The following is a 25,643-nucleotide window of genomic DNA, read 5'->3' as shown; positions in this document are numbered from 1 at the left end:
CAGTCCCACCCCGGAGGGTACCGTCCCACTTCATTTAGTTTTACTATTTTAATGTATATAGTAAAAGATAAACATGCATGTTGCTGAACTCCCCTCGTGCTTTTTAATGTTTTGATTTTTTTTTTATTTCTAACGTTATTATAACTGTTGGACCAGGACAAGACAACCCAAAGGAATTATAGTTAGAATAATTACAATACATTATGTAAAGCCCAAGAAGGCCCACATTGTAAGGATTGAGCCCATTTGGGACTTAGTATAAATAAAAGACAACAATCCCATTTGAAGGGGTTGGCAAATTAAGCAAAGAAGATCATTTCCTAAAATTATAATCTAATAGTAATAATATTATTGGAATATCATTTGGCGCTAGAAGGAGTTTTGCTTTAACAAGATCCAACCAGAAGATGATTGTAGAAGAGCTTGATCCGGGAACCGTCGGACCTACGCAGGTAAAGGAGTTGACGGCAGAAGTTGCCGCCGACCCCTCGACCCACGGCGATCGCGAGCTCCCTAAACAACCGGCATTGAAGCCGAAGTGTCTGTTCCCTCCATCTGAGCCTCCTCCAGAAGACCAATTTCTGGGCTTGAAGGACTCACTCCAAAGGGACAGAAAAAGAAAGATTGTATCGGATCAGCGTTTTAGAGTTCAAACATCTAAAGGAAAGAAAGTTCTCTCAAGCGACATGCGGTTGCATTTGGAAAAGAAAGAAAGGCTAAAAGCCCAAAACCAAGAAAATCTAGAAGACTCACTTGATTCAGATGAAGAGCTCGAGTTCCTAGAGCATGAAGCTCAAAGATTGCAGGCTAAGCTTGAGCGAAAGCGCGAGATTCACCGTCTTCGTCGAGAGCTCCAACAAGCCCAAGTTCAAAATGAGGGTCGAGACGATGAATTTTATGACGAGGACGATACCGAGTACGAGTATGAACCGTCGGTAGAATCGACATATTCACAACCACACGAACGTCGACAGAGGACAGTGTCATCTGCCGACGTTTCGCGTCAAATGGAATCCATATCTCACGAGGAATTCGCTAAAATGCAGGAGGAAATCGCCCAGATGCGTACCTTGATGAGAAATCAGGCAGGCTTTGAAACCGTTTCCGAAAGCCCCCTATCATTAGTGCTCGAGAAGGCGCACATCGACAGGACGTTGAAGACACCTTCTCTCGATCATTTTGACGGATCCTCGGACCCATTAGCATTCCTAAACACATTCGATGGTCGCATGGCTTTCTTCGGCCATTCGGAGATCGCTAGGTGTCAGTTCTTCTCCACGTGCCTCCAAGGCACAGCTCTGCGATGGTATAGTAACTTGCCACCTCGGTCAATCGACTCGTGGACAACTCTGAAAAACAAGTTTCAGGCCCGATTTTCTAGCAACTACAAAGGAATCAAAGTTACAGCATCCTTGATGACAATGCACCAACGTTCTGGCGAAAGTCTAAGAAGTTTCCTAACTAGGTTCAGAGAAGAGATAGCAGAAATTCCAGACTTAATAGAACAGATGGCTGTCAATTTCCTGACAGCCGGCATCGATAAGTCTAGGCATGGCCTCCTTTTAGAAGAGATCTTTGAAAAAAGGCCGAAAACTTTGCAGGCCGCGTTCCAGATCATAGAACACCGAATGATGCTTCAGGAAGCGGTAAGTTGTATACAGTCTCCACGGAGGTCATCGAAATATGAACGACGCCGAAGTTACAGTCCACGTTCCCCCGCGAGGGAAAGGCGCCGAGAGCGCCGTAGGTCTCCTCCACCACGCACTTCGGACCTTCCCCCGAGGGATAGAAGGGAAAGAGATTGGCAATCCCATAACCGATCGGAAAAAGAATTCACTAAACTCAACACCGAAAAAACGGCAATTTTGGCGGTGTTAAAAACAGAACCGGATTATCGCCCTCCAAGGCCCATGAAACCAGGAAGACCCCCAAGCTCCAGATATTGTGAATATCATGAAGACACTGGTCATACAACGGAGCAATGTTTTCAGCTTAGCAACCTCATCGAAGGAAAAATTCGTCGAGGACAACTAGTCCATTATGTGCAGCACGATGATGAACCCAGACGCCACCATCGAGGCGAAGACGATCGAGTAATCGATATTATTTTTGGCGGCGTAGCCGCCGGAGGCCTTTCCCACAACTCTCGCAAGATTTATGCTCGAGAAGTCTTTAATGTCAATCCCTCGACAGCTAAACGCCCTCGAACGAATCCCTCCCTAGTCATCTCTTTCTCCGATGATGATTATCGTCCCGGTCTCATCGAAGGCCATCACGATGCCCTAGGCATCACAACACGTGTGGGAAACAACACGGTTAAGAAAATGCTGGTCGATAATGGTAGCTCTGTCGACGTGTTATATCATCACGCTTTTTCCCGAATGGACATAGGAGATCGAAGACTTGAGAACTCCCGAACCCCGTTATACGGGTTTACAGGCAATGAGGTTCACGTGGTAGGAACCATCGACATGCCAGTACTTTTTGGTTCCCCACCCTGTCAGATTTGGAAAATGGTCAAATTTCATGTGATTAGTGCTTCCTCAAGCTTTAACGCTATTTTGGGACGAACAACGATCACCGCACTCCGAGCTATAACATCTATCTCCCATTTAAAAATGAAATTCCCCACAGATTTCGGCGTGGGAGAAATGATTGGTGATCAGGTAACAGTAAGACAATGCTACCTAACCACAGTCTCTCCAAGGAAGAAAACAGAGGAAGAGTTAGAAGTCAATCAGGTACTTGACATCGACCCAAGAGAATTGATCGACCCATCCACAAGCACTTCATGCTCCCCTCTCGAGGAAACAGAAGATATAGAAGTTTTGGAAGGAAGCCCTGATAAAACAACAAGAATTGGCAAGAATCTCTCATCAGACCTCAAAAAAGAAATCACAAACCTCATCCGGGAATTCTCCGATATTTTTTCTTGGGCCCCAACAGACATGCCTGGCATCCCAGAGACCATTGCTCAACATTCGTTGCATATCAGTAGGGACACCAGGCCTGTGCGACAGAAACAACGCATATTCTCAGCCGAGAAAAGAGCAGCCATCGACCAAGAGGTCAACAAACTCCTCCACGCCGGTTTCATCGAGCCCGTGCAATTCCCCACATGGATATCAAACGTGGTTCTGGTCAAGAAGAGCAATGGGAAGTGGAGAATGTGCATTGATTACTCAGATGTGAATAGGGCATGCCCCAAAGACTTTTACCCTTTGCCCAACATCGACCAACTCATCGACGCCACAGCGGGAAATGAACTCATGTCCTTTATGGACGCCTTTTCGGGATATAATCAAATAAGAATGGATCCCCATGACTGGCAACAAACCGCTTTCATCACTCACAGGGGTGTCTTCGGATACAAAGTAATGTCCTTCGGGTTAATCAACGCGGGCGCTACTTTTCAGCAGACGATGGATAAAATTTTCTCCTCGCAGATAGGGAGAAACATGCTAATATACGTTGATGACATGATCACAAAGTCAAAAGTTGCCTTCGACCATGTGTCAGACCTTCGAGAAACGTTCACCAACGCAAGGGCAAGTAACATGCGACTGAGCCCTACAAAGTGTTCCTTCGGCCTTACTGCAGGAAAATTTTTGGGGTTCCTGATTACCCAGAAAGGCATCGAAGTCGATCCAGCTCAGACAAAAGCTATTCTAGAAATGAGCAAACCAAGGTCCATTAAAGACCTATAAAAGCTCACAGGGTGTATAGCCGCTCTTCGAAGGTTCATCCCTCAATCTTCAAAGCGGTGCCTACCATTTTTTTCTGCAATGAAAAAAGCTTCCAGATCACCACAGTTTGAATGGAACGAAGATTGTGAGAGAAATTTCACGGAGTTAAAGATGTTTTTGACAAATCCTCCAGTTTTAACACGACCTTTAACAGGTGAGCCGCTACGGGTATATCTCTCAGCTTCCGACGAAACTGTCGCGGCAGTATTGGTCCGTGTCGATGAGGGAAAAGATGTCCCTGTGTATTACATCAGTCACTCACTCCGAGATGCGGAAACAAGATACCCTCAAGTCGAGAAACTCGTATACGCTCTCGTTGTCGCGAGTCGTAAGCTACGTCATTATTTTCAAGCAAGAGAAATCCATGTTCTGACCAATCTCCCCCTGAAAAGAATTCTGCACAAGCCCGACATAACAGGCAGGCTCGCTGCTTGGACCATCGAGTTAAGCCAGTTCTACATCGAGTATAAACCTCGAACGGCGATCAAGGCCCAAGTCCTCTCAGATTTCGTCGCCGAATGCCAGTTCCAATCCAAGACACATAAACCTGAAGAGGATCAGTCTCGTCCGTGGCTTCTGTTCGTTGATGGTTCCTCGACATCCAACTCTGGAGGAGCAGGGGTCATATTAATCAGCCCAGGAGGATTCAAAATCCAACAGGCTCTCAAGTTCAGGTTCTCCGCCACAAACAACGTGGCCGAGTACGAGGCACTCATCGTCGGGCTAAAGCTCGCATCCGATCTCGAATCAGAAGTCATTGACATATTTGGGGATTCTCAGTTAGTTTACAAACAGATAAGTGGCGAATTTAAGACACATAATGAAAAGATGGCCCGATATTTAGCAAGAACCCAAGAGCTTCTTAGCAAATTCCATTCATGGAAGATGTCAAACGTCGACGGGGAAGAGAACCAGTGGGCCGACTCTCTGGCCAAACTAGCCTCTTCCAACCTCCCCCACTAATCTCAGCCCAACATACGTCGACATTTTGGAGACCCCCTCCGTCGATGAAGAATCAATCAACCAGATCCAGGCTAGGTTCGACTGGCGCCAACCCTTCCTTGAATACATTATCGACAATAAGTTGCCTGAGCTTAAGTCCGAAGCCCGCACTCTTATGTTCAAAGCCAGGAACTACTGCGTTGTGGGTTTGGAGTTATATCGACGTGCCCTCTCTGAGCCTCTACTCCATTGCTTGTCTCCAGAAGATTCCCTCCAAGCGATCGTAGAAATACACAAGGGAATCTGTGGTGAGCACCTAGGAGGGAAAATATTAGCCCTCAAAGTTATCCGACAAGGCCTGTTCTGGCCTACAATCCGGAAAGATTGTGAAGATTACGTCAGGAAATGTCAAGCATGTCAGCTTCATGGAAATGTAAATCGTCGACCCATGACTGAGTTAAACTCTATTCTCAGCCCATGCCCCTTTTTCCAATGGGGAATAGATATTGTGGGTCCCTTTCCAAAATCCAAAAATCAGTGCCAATACATCGTAGTCGCCGTGGATTACGCAACCAAATGGGTCGAAGCAAAACCCCTTGCTAAAATTTGAGAAAAAGAGATGATAGAATTCTTTATGGAATACATTGTCTTTCGCTTTGGGATCCCCAGAATCTTAGTCTCCGACAATGGTACTCAGTTTGTTGGAAAACAGTTTGAGGAAACACTGCTTGAATTAAAAGTCCAGCACATCAAAGCATCTGTAGCATACCCTCAAGCAAATGGACTAGCAGAGGTAACAAATAGAACCATCCTACAAGGCCTGAAGAAAAGAATTGAAGAAATGCCCCGATGTTGGGTCGACGAACTCCCGAATATATTGTGGTCGTATAAGACAACTCCCCGAAGTGCGACGGGCGAGACTCCCTTCCGACTTGCCTACGGAGTCGACGCCGTCATACCTGTCGAGATAAGTCTCACTTCACCACGGGTCGACGTATTCGATCCTGCTCTATCTCTCGCGGGACTTCTCCTTCACAATGATCTATTAGAAGAAATAAGGGAGGAAGCCCAAATGCGGATGGTCGCCCAGCAAGAAAAAACTGCAAGGTACTTCAACAAAAAAGTCAAACCCAAACACTTCAAGGTCAACGACCTTGTCTTAAGAGATTCCGCAGCATCACAACCTACTGTCTCAGGGAAATTCAAGCCAGCATGGGAAGGCCCTTATCGGATCGCGAGACTTGTAAGTGCGGGGACTATGAGCTTGCTCACCTCAACGGGAAACCCATCAAAAACTCCTGGAATGGAATTCACCTCAAAAAGTTCTATCAGTAATTTAATCTCAGTTGTAATTTATTATCTTGAGGCAGTAAATGCCATTTCAAAGACAAACCCTCGATGTAATGGGGGTCGTTACGAGGCTCCCACCGAGGGGTGTTTAGGTTATGACGAACAAATTCCTTTAATTTGGAAAAAGCACAGACTTTCACTTTCTTCGCTCCTTACCTAACTAAAAAAAAATCATCATCATCATCATCATTCATTTCTAGGCAAATGTTTATACAGCCTCTTCACGTCGACGGTCTGGGCAATAAAATCTCTCTCATAATGTAAACACTCGACCACGAACTTGATAAACGGCTTAATATTTTAAAACCAGCCAATATGTAACTGCTTACAACATGGAAATAAACTTAAACAATGGATCGCATACCTTAAACTTGCTACAAATCCATCATCCGGTATTATCAATAAAACTCTTAAACACATAAAAATATTCAAATCCGATTACAAAAAACCACAGGGCATACCCTGCCTTCATGCGTTATCACCCTTCGATGCCAGGTCACGAAGGTAGTCATCAAAGGCATGACCCTCGACGGCAATACCAGCCTCTTCCATCCGCCGGAGACATCGCCCATAACCGTCGCCCAGAGCATCAGCGATATCTTCAACAGCTTTCTCTACTTCTTTCTTCAAATCTTTATTTTCCTTCACGATCAACTTGTAGGAGCCATCCATTCCTTCGACCTGTCGGTCCAAGCCTTGGCGCTTGCTTCTTTCCTCTTCAAGCTCCCTTTCCACCTCGAGAAGTTGACCCTCGAGTTCTCGTACCCTCCCACTCGACACCTGCTCAGCAGCCTCCATCTCAGCAACCTTTTTTTCCAATGGGGAATAGATATTGTGGGTCCCTTTCCAAAATCCAAAAATCAGTGCCAATACATCGTAGTCGCCGTGGATTACGCAACCAAATGGGTCGAAGCAAAACCCCTTGCTAAAATTTGAGAAAAAGAGATGATAGAATTCTTTATGGAATACATTGTCTTTCGCTTTGGGATCCCCAGAATCTTAGTCTCCGACAATGGTACTCAGTTTGTTGGAAAACAGTTTGAGGAAACACTGCTTGAATTAAAAGTCCAGCACATCAAAGCATCTGTAGCATACCCTCAAGCAAATGGACTAGCAGAGGTAACAAATAGAACCATCCTACAAGGCCTGAAGAAAAGAATTGAAGAAATGCCCCGATGTTGGGTCGACGAACTCCCGAATATATTGTGGTCGTATAAGACAACTCCCCGAAGTGCGACGGGCGAGACTCCCTTCCGACTTGCCTACGGAGTCGACGCCGTCATACCTGTCGAGATAAGTCTCACTTCACCACGGGTCGACGTATTCGATCCTGCTCTATCTCTCGCGGGACTTCTCCTTCACAATGATCTATTAGAAGAAATAAGGGAGGAAGCCCAAATGCGGATGGTCGCCCAGCAAGAAAAAACTGCAAGGTACTTCAACAAAAAAGTCAAACCCAAACACTTCAAGGTCAACGACCTTGTCTTAAGAGATTCCGCAGCATCACAACCTACTGTCTCAGGGAAATTCAAGCCAGCATGGGAAGGCCCTTATCGGATCGCGAGACTTGTAAGTGCGGGGACTATGAGCTTGCTCACCTCAACGGGAAACCCATCAAAAACTCCTGGAATGGAATTCACCTCAAAAAGTTCTATCAGTAATTTAATCTCAGTTGTAATTTATTATCTTGAGGCAGTAAATGCCATTTCAAAGACAAACCCTCGATGTAATGGGGGTCGTTACGAGGCTCCCACCGAGGGGTGTTTAGGTTATGACGAACAAATTCCTTTAATTTGGAAAAAGCACAGACTTTCACTTTCTTCGCTCCTTACCTAACTAAAAAAAAATCATCATCATCATCATCATTCATTTCTAGGCAAATGTTTATACAGCCTCTTCACGTCGACGGTCTGGGCAATAAAATCTCTCTCATAATGTAAACACTCGACCACGAACTTGATAAACGGCTTAATATTTTAAAACCAGCCAATATGTAACTGCTTACAACATGGAAATAAACTTAAACAATGGATCGCATACCTTAAACTTGCTACAAATCCATCATCCGGTATTATCAATAAAACTCTTAAACACATAAAAATATTCAAATCCGATTACAAAAAACCACAGGGCATACCCTGCCTTCATGCGTTATCACCCTTCGATGCCAGGTCACGAAGGTAGTCATCAAAGGCATGACCCTCGACGGCAATACCAGCCTCTTCCATCCGCCGGAGACATCGCCCATAACCGTCGCCCAGAGCATCAGCGATATCTTCAACAGCTTTCTCTACTTCTTTCTTCAAATCTTTATTTTCCTTCACGATCAACTTGTAGGAGCCATCCATTCCTTCGACCTGTCGGTCCAAGCCTTGGCGCTTGCTTCTTTCCTCTTCAAGCTCCCTTTCCACCTCGAGAAGTTGACCCTCGAGTTCTCGTACCCTCCCACTCGACACCTGCTCAGCAGCCTCCATCTCAGCAACCTTTTTCGACAATGCGGAATTTGCCTTAGACAAATCAGCCACCCTATGCTCGAGTTCCGCAAAACCCACCGCAACCTTCTTCTTTTCCCCCTTCAAGGCAGCAACCTCAGCTTCGAGCTTGGAACAAGCCTCACCATCAACATCATCCTTGTAATCCTCCAGTATATGCATAAAATCGGAAAGAAACTGCAAAAAAAAGGGGGGACATGAAAACAGGGTCGACAACTTTGACTATAAACGACTATGACCGAACATGAAAACAAAGGTACATGCACATAAAAAAAAGAGAAGGGAATGCACGTACCCGCCCAGCCCGGCTCTTACATCGATCAACAAGGTCCTCACGCTTCCTCCCATCATAAGCAACCAAATCCTGAGGTAAGTTAAAGAGATTAAGTGCCCTCAAGGGCACGGTTGATCCACCCGTCCATCGCTCCGTGGGCTGGATCTCGACCCTCATCACCTCTTTCTTCGATCGAGGGTCGACGGTCTTTCCATAAACCCTTTCCCCGGCAATGGCCACAGTTTTGTTCACAACCTCGACTCCGCCCCCCCGTCCTCCAACAACTACCTCATCATCTTCCCTCCGAAATCGCTTTCGAGGATTACCTTCCACGCGGACGAGATCTGAAACAACCCTCTCATTGTCTTCAATTACCTTGTTTCCCTGGTCATCTAGCAACTCAATTGAAACTGAATGAGGAACCCCCGACGGTCCAGCCCTGGCCGCATCAGCAGGCTTCCTCGCGGCACGCTGCAGCAACAACATCATTGCCTTGTCCATTCCTCCTCGAATCCCACCGTCTAAAACCTTTTTAAGTGAAGCACCTTCCACTATAAAGAAATAAACAAAACAGCAAGTCAGCCACCATATATATAGGCACTTACGAAAATTAAAATAAGCAAGAGCCGACGATGACAAGTACAAAAACTAATACATCAACAAAATAAGGGCAATAACAAGTAAAACATCCCCCTTACAATCGTGCATCTCCAAAAAACCAGAGTCCTTCAAATCTAAGTGTGTATACCACGTCCTCGTCCCATGAAACTCATCGAGGTAGGCAGTATCGTGCTTCTCCATGTTATTTAAATAATCAATCGTGCCCTGACTAACTTTCCCGCAAGGCTTTACAAATTCCAAGTCAGGACCCCCAACGTACAGCCATTGGGAGTGATAACCGGAGTTCGATGACCTAACACTAACAATCTTCATCCTTCAATGTCGGGAGTCGAAATATACTTGACCGCCATAGTACCGCATACCATAAATGGAGAAAAACAATTTCAGAGTCGGTGATCGACCCTTATCACAGCACAGGGCCACAAAACCACTTAACTGAGCAACAGAATTCGGTGTCAGCTGCCCTAGACCACAACTGATAGCCTCATACATCGTCAGGAAGAACGGATGCATCGGCAAACGAAGCCCAAACTGAAACATAATCATTGCAACCCCATGCATCCCGAACTCGGGCATCATCCACACCCTCTCATCTGCTGTCGGCACTCGATACCGATATCCATTAGATAAATCCATGTAACTCTTCAACTTACTCACGGGTGGATCGACAGTGATATAGTAACTAAGATAATTCAGACTAGGCTTGCCCTCGAATTCGACCCTACCTAGCCGAAGACTTTCCTCGACCGTTCTATTCCTAAGTGCCAGGGTACGAGGACTTAGGGGTGGAGAGGGCATAAGACCTGAAGGCACCCTCTTCAAAAACTCATCGCTCCCTAAGAAATCAAAAGATCCACACTGACCTAGGTCCGGGATCTCTAGATTATCCAAGTTCAAAACAGACTCCTCGTCACCCACCTCTAACGGTCGCTTCCCGGGGTCCCGATTGGTGGCACTATGCGACGACGACGACGAAGGAAAGTCGGCCATTATAAATTGGTAAACTACAGATAAACACGACCAACCCGCAGATAAAAAGGAAAAGGAAAAGAGAGAGAGTAGACGACTTACAATGCGAGCCAAGGACGCGCAGCGATCCCCTTTTAGATGCCCGGAGAGGAAGTCGAAGAGGTTAGCCCGGAAATCTGCAAACAAAAAACTGGAAAAACAAATTCAAAAACACACATGAACGGATATATACCTTCAAAAAAAAGAAAGAAAAAGAAAAAGAAAGGATAGAGAACAACAACAAGACAAAAAAGCATTACGTTCAATTCCTTTCTTTTTTCGGGCACACACAGTTGACTCCTATCTCGAATTAACAGTTATTTCTTATTTTTCTTTTGCTTCGTTTGTTCGTTTTTTCTCTGATTTTTCCCTTCATTTTATTATCCTTTCCGTTCACTAACTTTATTCAGGTATCAAGACAAAAATCTCGGAATTCAAAACGCAAAGGTGAAAAGCACGAAAACGCAAATCTAAAGATATTGCGCAAAACAAGGAGGGGGACTAATGTTGGACCAGGACAAGACGACCCAAAGGAATTATAGTTAGAATAATTACAATACATTATGTAAAGTCCAAGAAGGCCCACATTGTAAGGATTGAGCACATTTGGAACTTAGTATAAATAAAAGACAACAATCCCATTTGAAGGGGTTGGCAAATTAAGCAAAGAAGATCATCTCCTAAAATTATAATCTAATAGTAATAATATTATTGTAACATCAATAACGTTAACATAACGTACATATTTTTGTAACGTTAACTTACAAACGGTAATAATATTTTTCTTCTATAAATACTCAATTCTAGTACCTTATTCATAATCTTTACATCCTTAAAATTATTTTAATTTTTTTTAGAAAAAGATGAATCCAAACAATTCCAACAATCCTCCACCTTCAAATAAAATATAGTAAGATATTTATAATTATAAATTATAATTTTATAAGAAGTATTGTAAAAGAAAGAATAAGATAAAGTTAAAAGGGACCCATGTGTAACTAGAATTGGGCTTGTGCATTGGAAGGGAGTGACCACATATTTCTAAAAGACCACTTGATGCTTAGTTGGCAAAAATATAACCCCATATGTAAGTGGGTTGGGTCTTGACATTGTAGATGCTCTTAGAACTCTCTTGTACTAGGGTACCATAGGACTTTACTCTACATATATAGGGCTAAGTTCTATCAAGTCCATCTTTTTATCGGAGTCCTCGGAGTACATCTACGTTCTGCAAATAAAATATCTTGTAAAACGTGTTATTTTGCAAAACATGTTACACAAATAGCATAACTTCAACAAAATCATGCAAATCTCATATATTTACAGTACAATATGTATGTTCTGCAGTACGTTCTGCAACATGAATTCTGCAAACTAAACATGTTTTGTAGAATAATATATTTTTACAATGTTATGCTTGTAAAATATATGCAATCTACGAGATTTTTAATGGAATAGTGATGTTTGTCGAAAAATAATATGTTTTGCAATATTTTAAGTTATATTTTACTTGCAAAACATATATGGACTCCGAGGACTCCAGTTAAAAGGTGGACTCCATAGAACTTTACTCATATTATATATAGTATATTTATTTCATTTTTCATCATATTTAATTACAAATTTTAATTACTAAATAAAAAATGAAATTGCACATTTAAAAAAAAATCATTAAATAATAATGAAATAGTTCAAACTGGTTTTTTGGTAGAATTACTTACTGTTATCCAAAATGATTTTACAATATAATCAAATTTAAAATCATTTTTTTTTCAAATTTTAAGTGTTAAATTTTTTATAATATTTAAATATAAATATTATTCTACATTAACCACAAATTTTATATTTTTTTAATAATTTTTTACAATTTGTGATGAGATTTTACAATATTATTTGATAAATTTTAGTAAATGAAAATACATCTTATCTTTGCTATATATTACAGATATTCTTATATTTATTTTTCTTAAATAAAATTTAGAATGTAAAAATTTTAGCGTGTGCAACATTTTCCCGTGCTTTTGCCCACTCAAATCTAGTTAGCAACCATCTGTTTTAAATTTCAAATTTTCACAATGTCTATTATATTTCTCCATGGTGTGTCATGTGTTCTTATGGTAGTCACAAAACTTGTTGCTTGGAGGTCGATTTGGGTTTATGGGCCGTGGGGGTCTATACCCTGGACTTGTTGTGAGAATGGCTAGTATTTAAGTTCGTCAATGATGAGTTTTTTTAAATCACACTCCTCAAGAGATCTATAAAGCCAGACGCGCTCAATGATGATGAGTCAATGTAAGCTATATTAATGGAGCCATACTTTAGCTTGAAGAAGAAGAAAATGAAGTTCTTAATATATTGAGAAGAAGAAGTATTTTGATTTGTTACATTGCATACTAATATATACAAGACAACAAAGTTTACGGCTGTACTAACTAACTAACTTTTCTTCTAGAAGCAAAATACAATGTTTAGCTATGTTGACTTAATATGTTGACTTCCAGGAGTATTCTCATCATCCCCCCTTAAGCTTGACTGTGGGCCAAACTAGGTCAGTAAATGAGACATGGAAACCGAAGGAATAGCCTTAGTAAGAAGATCAGCTGGCTGTTCCTTAGAAGCAATATAAGCAGTAGTAATTAATCCTTTCTGAAGTTTTTCACGAACAAGATGACAATCAATCTCTATATGCTTTGTTCGTTCGTGAAAGACAGGATTGACAGCAATATACATAGCATAACGATTATCACTGAATAAACGAACATGTTTCATATTTGAACACCCCAATTCCTGAAATAAATTCAATAGCCAGGTAATCTCACAGCAGACATCAGCTAACGCCCTGTACTCAGCTTCTACCGAAGATCGAGACACTATTGTCTGCTTTTTAAAAACCAGGACAGTAAGGAAGACCCCATGGTAACACAATATCCAGTGAGAGATTGACGAGAAAGAGGAAACCCTCCCCAATCAGCATCTGCATAAGCTGTGAGCTGAAGAGTACTAGAAGCAGAAAGAAGCAAACCTCGCCCCAGAGTGTGCTTGAGATAGCGAACTACACGAAAGGCAGCATCCAAATGACATTGTCGAGGAGAAGACAGAAATTGAGAAAGAACATGAACTGCATAAGAGAGATCAGGTCGAGTATAATGGTTAAGTAAATAAGACGACCAACAAGTCTTCGATAAGGACCAGGATTAAATAGAAGCGGTGAAGTAGTATTACTTAACAATATATGATTTTGCTCAATGGGAACAGTAGCAATCCTGGCATGTTCAAAACCAACATCCTTGATTATGTCAAGTGTATATTTATGTTGATTAAGATAAATGCCCTTATCTGAGCGAGCAGCTTCAATACCAAAGAAGTACTTAATTGGACCTAGATCTTTCAGTTTGAAATGACTGGCCAAATGAGTCTTGAACAGAGAAATTGTATGTTGATCATTACCAACCACCAGAAGTCGTCAATATAAACAAGGACTGCCAAAAAACTAGAGGATGCCAAGATGAACAAGTTATGATCTGAGGTGGCCTGTTTGAATCCATATGGTACTAACATAGACTTGAACTTGATAAACCATTTCCGAGGAGACTGCTTCAACCCATATAAAGACTTAACCAGTTTACAAACAAGTGGAATTGAAGAGGAGTAGGTAGCAAATTCAGAAGGTAAGCAGTAACCTTGAGGAATGGACATATATACTTCCTCCTCTAAATCACCATATAGAAAAGCATTATTCACGTCCATCTGTGTGACAGACCAATTATGAACTGCAGCCAATGAAAGAAGAACCCGAACTGTAGACATTTTTGCAACCGGTACAAACGTCTCAAAGTAGTCAAGGCCCTCAGTTTGAGTAAAACCCCGAGCAACCAACCGAGCTTTGTATCATTCCACAGTACCGTCTGGATTAAATTTCACCTTATATAGCCACTTGCAGCTCACAACATTCTTGCCAGGAGGAAAAGGAACAATAACCCATGTGTGATTAGCTTCATGAGAAGTAATTTCAGCAGTCATGGCTTCACACCAGACAGGATATTTATAGGTAATCTTATAGGAAACAGGTTCAGGAACAGAAGTAACATTACTAAGAAAAACCTGATGTTCCGGAGTGAACTTCAAAAAATGATTCTCCTGAATAACTGATGAACTCAATAACTTGGGTAAACCAACATAATCCTGAAATTTTGTTGGTATAGCTTTGAGCCTTGTACTTTGGCGTGTAGGTTGTATGAAAGGTACTGGGGTATCTATAGTGTGAACATGGTCTGAAGTAGATGACACGGGAGATATAGTGGATGTTACAGGAGTGCTCGAAGTGGCAAGGGGTGGAGAATCATTGATACAATCAGATGTAGAACCATCAGAGAGAGGATCAATAAACTCCGTAACATTAGGATTAAAGAGATGAGGTGCAGGAGATGACACAGAAATTTCCTTAAAATGAAATATATGTTCATTAAACAATCCATCTTGAGACACAAAAACTCGCTTGGTTTGAAAATCCTTAACTCGATATGCTTTTTGAGAGAAGGGGTAGCCAAGAAACACACATTTGATTGATCTATTACTGAATTTATCCTTATGAGGAGTGGTATTAATAGCAAAACATAAACACCCGAAAGATTTTAAGTTGTCAAAAGGTGGTGGTGCAGAAAAAAGAATCTGATAGGGAGACAGACCTTGAAGGCTTTGAACAGGGGTTCTATTTAATAAGTAAGTAGTTGTAAGTATACAGTCACCCCAAAAAGATATAGGAAGAGATGCTTGAATCCGCAAGGCCCTAGATGTGTTAAGCAAAGTTTTATGCTTACGCTCCACAACACCATTTTGTTGTGAAGTATATGTACAACTACGCTGATGAATAATACCATGATCAGCAAGATAAGACTGAAAATGAGTGCTCAAGAATTCTGTGCCATTATCAGAACGAAGGTGTTTAATATGACAATTAAACTGTTTATGAACATAAGTTATGTAATTCATTAACATAGTAGGGGCCTGAGTTTTATCAGTAAATAAGAAAACCCAAGTTGATCTGGACTTATCCTCAACAATTGTCAAGAAGTAACTACAATTTCCATGAGTCTTAAATCTATACGGTCCCAAAACATCAACATGGATAATTTCAAATAAAGTAGAACTGACAGAATTACTATCAGGAAATTGCAATCTTTGTTGCTTAGCCAAATGACAAGTTTCACAAGTACTAAATGTAACCGAATTTTGGTACATTGAATTGGGTAAAAACTTCATAGATGAAACAGATGGGTGCCCTAAAGAGCATGCCACAACAATGAATTTGTTATAGAAGTGGAAGGAACGAAATTATATAATACCTGACTTTTAGAAAGAGGAATGACTGGCAAGCTTTCATGACTGACAACTGGATTGTGAAGGAGATACAGGCCTTCTTGAAGTTCACCAATCTCGATGGTCTTCTTCAAGATATGGTCCTGTATATAGCAGGCATTTGAGTTAAAATAAATAGCACAAGAGTTTGTGGATGTGAGTTTAGGAATAGATAACAAATTATAGGTGAATGTAGGCACATAGAGGATATCAGTTAAGATAATATTTGTGTGAAGATGAACAGTGCCTACATGAGTGACAGGATTGTGACGACCATTAGGTAAGTGTTGTAGTACAGTGGTAATGGCATGAACATCAGTCAATAGTTCAAAATGAGGAGTGATATGATCAGTAACTCCTAAATCTAGAATCCACTTATCAGCACTTAGACTATGTTTGCTATTAGTATGACAAACAAAGTGAATGACATTACCGGCTAGATGAGTAGCAGAAGTTCCAGTAGTGTTCCAAGAAGTAGATGAACCAGAATGAACATTATTGGCAGCAGAGAGTTCTTTAAATCCACTTTGAATCATAGTCATCAATTGCTGACATTGAGCTGTTGTAAAGCCTGCAGTCTCAGTATTGCAGAGAGTATTGTTGACTGTAGCAGCTTGATCACTTGATTCAACAGCAACACTATAGGCATGAGCAGTTTTAGTCTGAGGCTTTGGTCTTGGTTTTGGTTTACCATGAAGCCTATGCCAAGAAGGATATCCATGCACACAAAAGCATTTGTCCTTACTATGTCCTGTCATATGACAGACTTCACACACAATTGAAGTATCATGCATAGCTCTTTTTCCATTACTTTGTCTTGCAATTTTATTCTGATTATTATAATTAACAGATCCTCCTTGATTGTCATTATGCCTTACAAAAAGAGCAACAAAATCTGTTGAAACATAAGTATTATAACCTAGTTCCCTCTGATTTTCCTCTTGCAGCAAAAGGCTGTAAGCTACACTGAGATTGGGAATATGTGTCATAAGTAGCAAATGACCCCTTATTGCAGTATATTGCTCAGAGAGTCCCATTAGAAACTGTGACAGCTTGTTACTTTTACTAAAAACATCAAGTTTGTTGTTAACATCACAAGTGCATTTGCCACAATCATAATGACGAACAATTGAGAAAGCATCTAGTTCATCATTTAGAGTTCTGAATTTTGTAAAATATGCAGATATAGACAAGTTCCCTTGCTTCAGAGATGCAATTCACAATTTGATGACCTGACAGCATAACTTTACAAGGTTTAGGATTATGTAGCAGAAGGAGCAGCAATCATCTGTACTCGCAGCAATATTCAAAACCATTTTAGTACTTCTCATGACCAATAAATTTATTAGGGTAATTATTTATTAGAGTTTTAGTTTCTTACACATTTTGTGTTGTTAGCTGTAACAGATTCATTACAGGCATGAAAGTATGACTGATTTGTTTACGGTGTGTGAATTACTACTTGAACACTTGTTCAAACAGTACCGAATCTTAACTCACCAGGCGAATAACACTTCATACCGATTGATTTTACAATATGATAATATTATTATAATTTTTAAAAAAATCATAAATAATATATGTATTATATATGTAAAATATATTATTTATTTATTAATATTAGTAACCGGTTCGGTTCGGTTTTTATCGGTTCAGTTAGAAGGTATAGCCGAAACCGAACCATTTAAATCGGTTCGGTTTTTTAATTTTCGATTTCGGATCGGGTTTTTTCGGTTCAGTTTTTCCTGATTTTTTTCTTTTTCGGTTTTAAATCGATTTTTTGCTCGGCCCTAACCATTGCTGCGGTAAGTCAGTCAAATTCTCAATTAAATTCTGGATTTGTATTGTCTCAGCTCGAAACCAATTAAAATATTCTCAAAGACTTTCATTTGACCACGGGCAAATGTTTATCAAAGATGTCGTAATTTTTTTCATTTTTATTAGTGGAAAATCAAGAGTTGAACTTGTTTTTTAAATTGAACCATGACTCTGTAGATCTTGCGGGAAGATAGTTAAATATCAAAATGGCCACTTAATTCAAAATCATATATCAGTTTAATTATCAAATTTAATTGAATATCATTTAAATCATTAAAATCATAATAAATATCAAACAGATATCTTAAAATATGTACTCGAAAATTAAAAACTATTTTTAAGAAATTTTATACATTTTTATCCATTATTTTGATAGTTATGAACCATGTACTGGCAAATTAATAAGAACCGTTAGATTTTTAAATAAATTGAGTATAATCGTTGTATCTACAATGAAGGAGTATTCTATAACCAACTTTAAGTATTATTCTAAATTGAATAGAATAGAATAACATACTTTTTCAATTATTTAAATCAAAAAGAAGTAGACATCCTAAACAAAATAGAATAATAATGCAAAATTTATAATTATTTTTTTCTTCAATTTATGGATAATATTTGTTGGATAAAATGTTAAAATGTCACTAAATTAAACTTTATTTCGTGAGTTTCGCGTGTGGTGTAAAATCGTTAAAATCTTATTTATAGAACTCAAGATATAGTCAAAATAAAATGAAATGAAACTGGGTAGTTTTTTTAATTTGTTTGAACTTTAATTTGATTCTTTTTTAACTATTTCAAATTAATAAATATTTGTTAAATAAAAGATGAAACACATGTGCATTACATTAAACTAGTAATTCGTTGATCGTATAATAATATCGTGCTAAAACAAAATAATATATGTACGACAAAATTTATTGAATTGATCCATGACAAAATAAAATTAAATTCAAAATATTGTTCGACCATCTAAAATAAAATAATATGTATTATTCATCTGAGTTAAACTAAAGTATACTATTGATCCGGCTTTAATCAAATAAAATATAATATAATTAGTTGGATTTGATCAGTATAATGGGTTTCGGGATAAACAAAAAATTAAAATTAAATTAAATTACATGTGATTTGTGAACTATTAACCCATGATAAAACTTATTGTTCAAATTAAAAAATAATTATCTTTAATAAACACACGTAGAAATATCAATAATATTATATAATTGAATTAGTAATGTTATTCTTTTTAAATTTAAAAAACTTCTAAATAAAAATTTCAAATATATATAGGCACATGATTAAATAGAAACTAAATTTAAAATCGAAAATAGAAAGCTAACCTAAATCATTAGATCAATCTAATCTAATGGACCCCCTAATAGCACCCCCCCTAATAGCACCCCACCCAACTAATCTGCACCATCTATAGATGCACAAAAAAATGGTTTCTGATTAGTAGATTTTTATTTGCCCTATATATGTGTATGTATAATTATTATTAAATAATATCATATAAATTTTTAATAAACACGCATCTTATAAATTTCAATTCAACCAATACTTTAAAAATTATATAATCAATATACTTATATAAAAGAGAAGACGAGAGCGTTTAGGTGACGGCTCTCAAATCGTCTCATTCTATTTCACTAATTTTCTCAATTTTTTGAGTTAATAGATATCAAAAATTATAATTACCTTGTATTTTCCTACCTTGTATTTTCCTAAATATATTATCATCGTCCGTAATATTCTCCTAAAATTTCTATAAAATCTTTCATTAAAATTTTTGAAATCACCTTATCATTATATTCTCCTAAAACTTCTACTTTCTATTTAAATCAACTTACCATCTTGATATTCTCATAAATTTCGTTTTACTACAATTTCTCCTGTTTCTCCTAAAATTGATTTACTATATTAAATTTTTTAACCTCTGAAATATTACAAATACAGATATCTATAAATATTTATCATCATTCATAATATTGTCCTAAAGTTTATACAACATCTTCCATTAAGATTTTTTAAATCAACTTTGTCATCATAATATTCTCCTAAAACTTCTACTTTCTATCTAAATCAACTTACCATCTTCATATTTTTCTAATTTCTTTTCTATTATCATTTTTCCTATTTTTCTTAAAATTAACTTATCATATTATATTTTTCCTAAAATTTTCTTTTAATTTTTAGCCTATGAAATATTATAAAGACAAGTATCTATAAAAATATATTCTCAATATTTTTTAAAATCGTTATATAAGTATATTACATGTTATATATGTTATACTAAAGGATAACATGAGGGATGACCCCTCTTATATATATTGGCGCCTCTCACATATATTTTTGTAATTTTATCAAAATTTTATATTATTAAATAGAAAAAAATATTATATTGATTATTGACTAATAAATAATATAAATCTATGATATTATATTTATGAATAACGAGAGAGCGACTCACTGGAGTAAACATGTTTAACGAGAGAACGACTTTTTAAATTTTTTGATTTATTATATTTATTTATTATTCATAATAATAAAGATCAGAAAAGAAATACAGGAAATAAAAAAATTGAAACATTATTTTAGAAGGCCGCTACGAAATGCGGCTTAATAAACTAGTATTAGAAAATATCCATGGCAGCCTTACAAGCTTATTCACCAAATCCATACATAAAATTTAACACAATTTTTTAAAAAAAAAACATGTCCCGCAATGGGAAAAAGGAAATGAACTAACCTTCACTAATCTAACTATCTTATATCAATAATATAATTACACACCCGCCCGCCCTGATACAAAACAGAGGAAAAGTCCTGACAAAGAAAACAGATTAAAAGTCGTTCATGTGAAAAAGAGGACGACTCAACAATCCAAATAGATTACTCTTCTTTTATGCTGCCTTTGACAGCTTGCGGAACCAGAATTTCGAAACAGTTGGTAACTAAATTGCAGATGGCGATGGGAATTCTGATCTCATAAAATGCAGAAGACTCCATCATATGTACACACATTTATCTGATTTATTAGCAACGTCGATCATGGAGACGCATAAACTAAATTTTGATCAAAGCTATTGCCTCTAAGATACCGCAACTGCAACGAAGCTTGTCTTTCCATAACAAGCCGACGTCTAAAATTATTTATAAACATCTCAGCTCTCTTGTCAATGTCATCCTCAGACGGACAACTCGAAGTCCTTTCGATTCTTCTACTACTCGAAGAACGAGAAGACGAAGGAGGAGGAGAAGGAGAAGAAAAAGAACCAGATAACTGATGATATTCGTCATTAGTCGAAATCGATGAGTTATAATCACCATAATCATCCGTGCATGCCCTTAACCCCGGCCTGTCATTAAAACTAAGCGTTTTCCTTCTTTGTAACGAACCATTATTTCCCAAAATCGAAGCAAGTCTCCATATATTGAGATTAATGTTAAGTAAAATCTGCACCTTCTTCACCGCGTTCCTTAACTTGTCTAACATCTTGTTGATTGCTGATGTGCAGTACTCGAAAATGTTTGGTGCTTGAATTTTGATTTCGTTGTTTGGTAATGAATGGATATCCGAATAGTGAATTGAACATGTACGAGATGTGCGATCTGTATATATAGCTTACAGGATTTACCCTAAGAAGAGCCTTCTAGGAATGTTAATGTGAGATAGACGTGGGGAAGTAGAGAACCGTGTAGTTAAAGCTTATGATTTAAGTATTAACTTAAGAAATGTCTGCAGGAAGCCATCGAAGTAGTCAAATATTTGATCAAGTTTCTTTGTAGGTTCTAATCATAATCCTCTATTTAATTTAGGGAATTTACCAAAAATACCACTTTTTATGAAAATATTTGCAAAAATACGGACGCGGGTTGCATACGAGGTTGCATATGAGGTTGAAACATTTGCTTACGAGGTTGTATTTTTGCAAATATTTTCTGCAACTTGGGTATTTATGTAAAAATCCCTTTAATTTATCACATGCTGATAAAAATCATCGGAAAACAAAATTATCTTAACTATGGTATTTTTATTAAAAAAATATTTTACGCAGAGTTTTTGTTAGATTTTCTCAGCAGTTCCTTCATTGCAGTGTGCAAATCCCTGATATCTGTTTTACTCTTGTTTTAATTTGTCGCTCTCTGATTTGAAGGCGAACAGGACTATTTGTGTAACCTTATGTAGAACTTGGCATGAGACAGCTGATCAGAGAAATTAGCGAGATTAGAGGGAAAAAATCTGCAATTTTCATTTGAGTACATTAACTGTATAACATTGTCTAGTCTCTGAAATGATTACAAGAAAAAGGCTAATGTAGTTCCGGAACCAGAGCATGGAGACTAGTAGTCTTATAAACTCGTAGCATCCGTAGCTTCAGTGTCGTTGTCCGACCTTAATTGAAGAGATATGTAAGAATCCTGTGCAGACATTGTTGGAATGTGAAGCAAAGGTTTAGGTGGGACTTGCAAGGACTGGACGCTTCCTTCCAACATCTCTACTACTTTACTCATTGATGGCCTATCTGCTGGAATAGTTTGAATGCACCACAACCCAACCAATATCCTTTTTCTCCTTGTGTTTCTTTCCTCTTCATTATTTTCCAGACTAACATTATCTAGATACGAGTCATTTTCCAGATTCTCGTATATCTTGTCTGGAAAATATGATTCACTTGAATGGGCAACTGCAGATTTGTTATTTTTGCTTGCTCCTGCCATTTCAAGAACCATCATCCCAAAGCTATAGACATCAGACTTGTGAGACACCGCGCCAAAATTCCTACTAAAAACTTCTGGAGCAATATAACCAGCAGTCCCTCTCGCGCCTAAAATTGATATAATGCTCTATTTTTTCTTGCATAATTTAGCAAGTCCAAAATCAGATATCTTAGGACAAAAATCTTCATCCAAAAGAATATTTTGAGGTTTAATATCAAAATGAACTATCCTTGTGTTGCAACCGCGATGTAGGTACTCTAGACCCCGAGCTATCCCAACTGTGATTTTGTATAATATATTACTGTCCAAAAGTTGGCTTGAATCAGGAGATCTCTGATAGTGATCATCACATAGGAACTTGTCTAAAGACTTGTTAGGCATGAATTCATAGATTAGTGCTTGGTTGTTCCGTTCAAAGCAGAACCCCAAAAGAGTTACAACATTGACATGAGAAGTTCTACTGATGCTTGCAACTTCATTTATGAACTCCTCCCCTTTCCCCTGTGTTTCATTCAAGACTTTTACAGCAACAAGTCTCCCATTCGCAATTTTACCTTTGTAAACTCTACCACCATAACCTCCTTGGCCTAATTTTTCTTTAAATGAATTGGTCATTTTCTTAATGTCTGAGTAGCTGTATCGCAGTGTGGTCAGAGCTTCATAGTTCCGCACAAATTCTTCAGCGTTTTGGTTGCTAAATTGTTCTCCTTCCATGGTCCTTAATTTCTTCTGTTTCTTGTATGCAAAGATTACTAAGCATCCAATTACAAAACCTACTACAGCAAGCACTATAAAAGCAATTCAAGGTTAATTAATGCCTTTATGTAACCAGGGTGATGAGAGGAACACAAACAGAATAGTGTCAAAGATAAATCTATTACCTGTTCCTAGTATCTTAGATATTTGTAATTTACTATTGTTACCATGACCTGCAGAAACACAGCATACAACATTAGCAGAAGCTTTACTGAAAATAAATTCAACTTGGCAGCTTTATCAACTGAAATTACTGTTGGAAAATATTTGAATAAAATTTATTTGTATTTATTTTGTTTGATTTGTAACTTATGAAATTTAATATTTTTGTAACTCTTATATTAATGTGATGATTTTATTTGATCATTAATTTGGAGGTTACAAAATGAATTTGAATTGATAAGTTACATTTCTTTTCTCTATCAAAAGAGGCCTTGCCTCATTGGTTGACACAAACAAAAAATCATACAAATCTGATTTTCTTGCATTCTTTTAGAGTTTTAGGTTCTTATTTTCTGTGAGATAGAAAGTTTTATTGGTTCGGCTCTTGGAAGGCGGGTCTTGTAGTGCTGAAAACTACCTTTGTTCGTTGTATCCCGGGAGACGGAAGCCGCAACACCTTCAAGCACACATGTAAGGGGCTTATCTGTTTTAAAGATAGCGTGGTGCTCACGTGCCTCGAACAATTTTTTCGGTTTTTAGTTTTTGTATTCGCGATTTCAGGGAACTTCTAAACTATACTCATACTCAGTACAATTACTAATACGATTGTTTTCATACTTGTAATTGCGGGTTACATGGTTCTTTTTTTACTTGGACAGGATGTCAGGAACTGATGATTAAATTTTTTCATGACAGAGGGGGTGAGGGTAGTCATTTGCTCTGTTTATGCAAAATCAGATTGCTAAAAATTTATAAATCGAGATGAAAATATAGCACAACTTCTTCCTGAATCATTTTTATTTGCAACTAATAAGTAAAAGGTACAAATTAGAGAAAAGGACTTACCAATACCCGAGTCAGTTACATTGCAGAGAGAAGGATAAGGCCGATCATAACAATAACAAGCAAAGGACGAGGTACTTGAGTTATAGCCGCATCTGCCACCTGATCGACTGCATTCGTTACAACTCGTGTCATTTGCTTCCCATATTAATCCAAAACCAGCATTAAGAGCTTCCCTTAAGTCATTTTCCGAGGAGCTATAATTTGTTAACAGCTGAACTGATGTTTGATTGATTGGAACAGTAATTGTTTCTCTGCAGGGTAACTGTGGTATATTTTGTGTACGTGAAGCAGCAGCTCGCGTGAAGAAAAAACTGTCACTTATTATTCCATTCTGTGTGCAATTAAACTGGTACACATCCTGTTGACCTGGGACTACAGGGCAATCATAAGACAATGTCAGGTTCTCATCCCCAGGAGCATGCCTGAAAAGTCCATAATCCAAGTCTGTGTTGTCTTTAAAAATTGGGCAGGTATTATTCCACAAGTCCTGTCTAGCTAGGGTGATAAGTTGCAATCCAGTATCAACTCCAAGAACTCGATATTGCATTGATCGTAAAGTTATGAGAGAAACATCACCCTGGCAATCTATTCGAAAATCAGGATGGCCGCAGTGTGGAGGCCGATCACCTCCCCAGAAAGGGTAGTCAACAGTTATAAAGTTTCCACACTGGAAACGTCTAGCACAGAACTTATATAGTACATCAACTTGACAAGTAGAAATGGGGATGTAATGCAAACCAGAGATTATGAACATGAAGACGAAGAAATTGAAACACATCATCGTTCTTGAATGCACGCTGACAAGAAGTTTGAACTATTAATTTGAGACTGCAATTTTTTTTTTGTGTGTGAACTATTACTTGACTCTGCAACTTTTTTTAGTCAAACTATGCCTGATACAAGACTTGAAATTACTGGCTTCCAACAAATTTCTGAGGAGAACATATTTCAGAAAATGATAAATAAACAAACATGTAATAGGTAAGTGATAATGTGAAGTAGATTAGTCGAAATTCAAACATGCAATCTTGGAGAATCTAGTTTGTTGACTTGTTCTAAACTTGAGCAATGAAGAAGTCACTGATGTCTGCCTAAATTTTGGGTCTGTTTCACACCCATCAAATAAGCAGCTTTATTCCGTAAGTACTTATGGTTATTGACGAACTGTTTGTCGACCCTATAATTGAATTTATAACTTATAAATTGATAAGTTGAATTTTATAAGTTGAATTTTATAAGTTGAATGTTAACGTACTTTTTCTCCACCTATTATGATTTTTTGTTTCTTTATTAACTTCTGTTTTAAAATTTAAGTTTTTACATATCTTTCTAATTTAAAATTTACGAATTAAGATAATTATATTTAAAAATTATTTATTTTAGCTCAGTTAAGTAAAAAAAATCTGACATTCAACCAAACATTTATTTAATTTATAATTATTCATCTATTATTACTTATAAATCTTTTATTCATTTTAAATCATAAATTACTTATTTTAAGATTTCCGCACTTATCATGTTTACAAAATTCCTTTTCCTACCATCTCT

The 25,643-nt window shown here is 38.0% G+C and overlaps 2 protein-coding genes and 1 pseudogene across 2 annotated transcripts; 1 reads left to right on the top strand and 2 right to left on the bottom strand.

Moving 5' to 3' along the window:
- The first annotated feature begins 407 nt into the window (after positions 1-407).
- Positions 408-3,707, top strand: LOC141692058 (uncharacterized). The gene has a single exon (XM_074496800.1). The coding sequence runs from the start codon at positions 408-410 to the stop codon at positions 3,705-3,707; it is 3,300 nt and encodes a 1,099-aa protein (XP_074352901.1).
- A 10,614-nt stretch (positions 3,708-14,321) lies between these two features.
- On the bottom strand, positions 14,322-21,105 carry LOC141692057 (uncharacterized). Its single transcript, XM_074496799.1, has 4 exons — positions 20,711-21,105; positions 16,040-16,949; positions 15,776-15,892; positions 14,322-15,686 (listed from the first exon to the last, which is right to left on the bottom strand). Exons 1-4 carry the CDS (start codon positions 21,103-21,105, stop codon positions 14,322-14,324), a joined length of 2,787 nt encoding a protein of 928 aa, XP_074352900.1.
- A 717-nt stretch (positions 21,106-21,822) lies between these two features.
- Positions 21,823-25,032, bottom strand: LOC141689462 (LEAF RUST 10 DISEASE-RESISTANCE LOCUS RECEPTOR-LIKE PROTEIN KINASE-like 2.1; annotated as a pseudogene).
- Positions 25,033-25,643: the final 611 nt, after the last annotated feature.

Source organism: Apium graveolens, chromosome 10, assembly GCF_009905375.1.
Source record: "Apium graveolens cultivar Ventura chromosome 10, ASM990537v1, whole genome shotgun sequence".
Lineage (NCBI taxonomy): Eukaryota > Viridiplantae > Streptophyta > Magnoliopsida > Apiales > Apiaceae > Apium > Apium graveolens.
The sequence above is the reverse complement of the archived record's forward strand: the minus strand, read 5'-3'. Positions and strand labels throughout refer to the sequence as shown.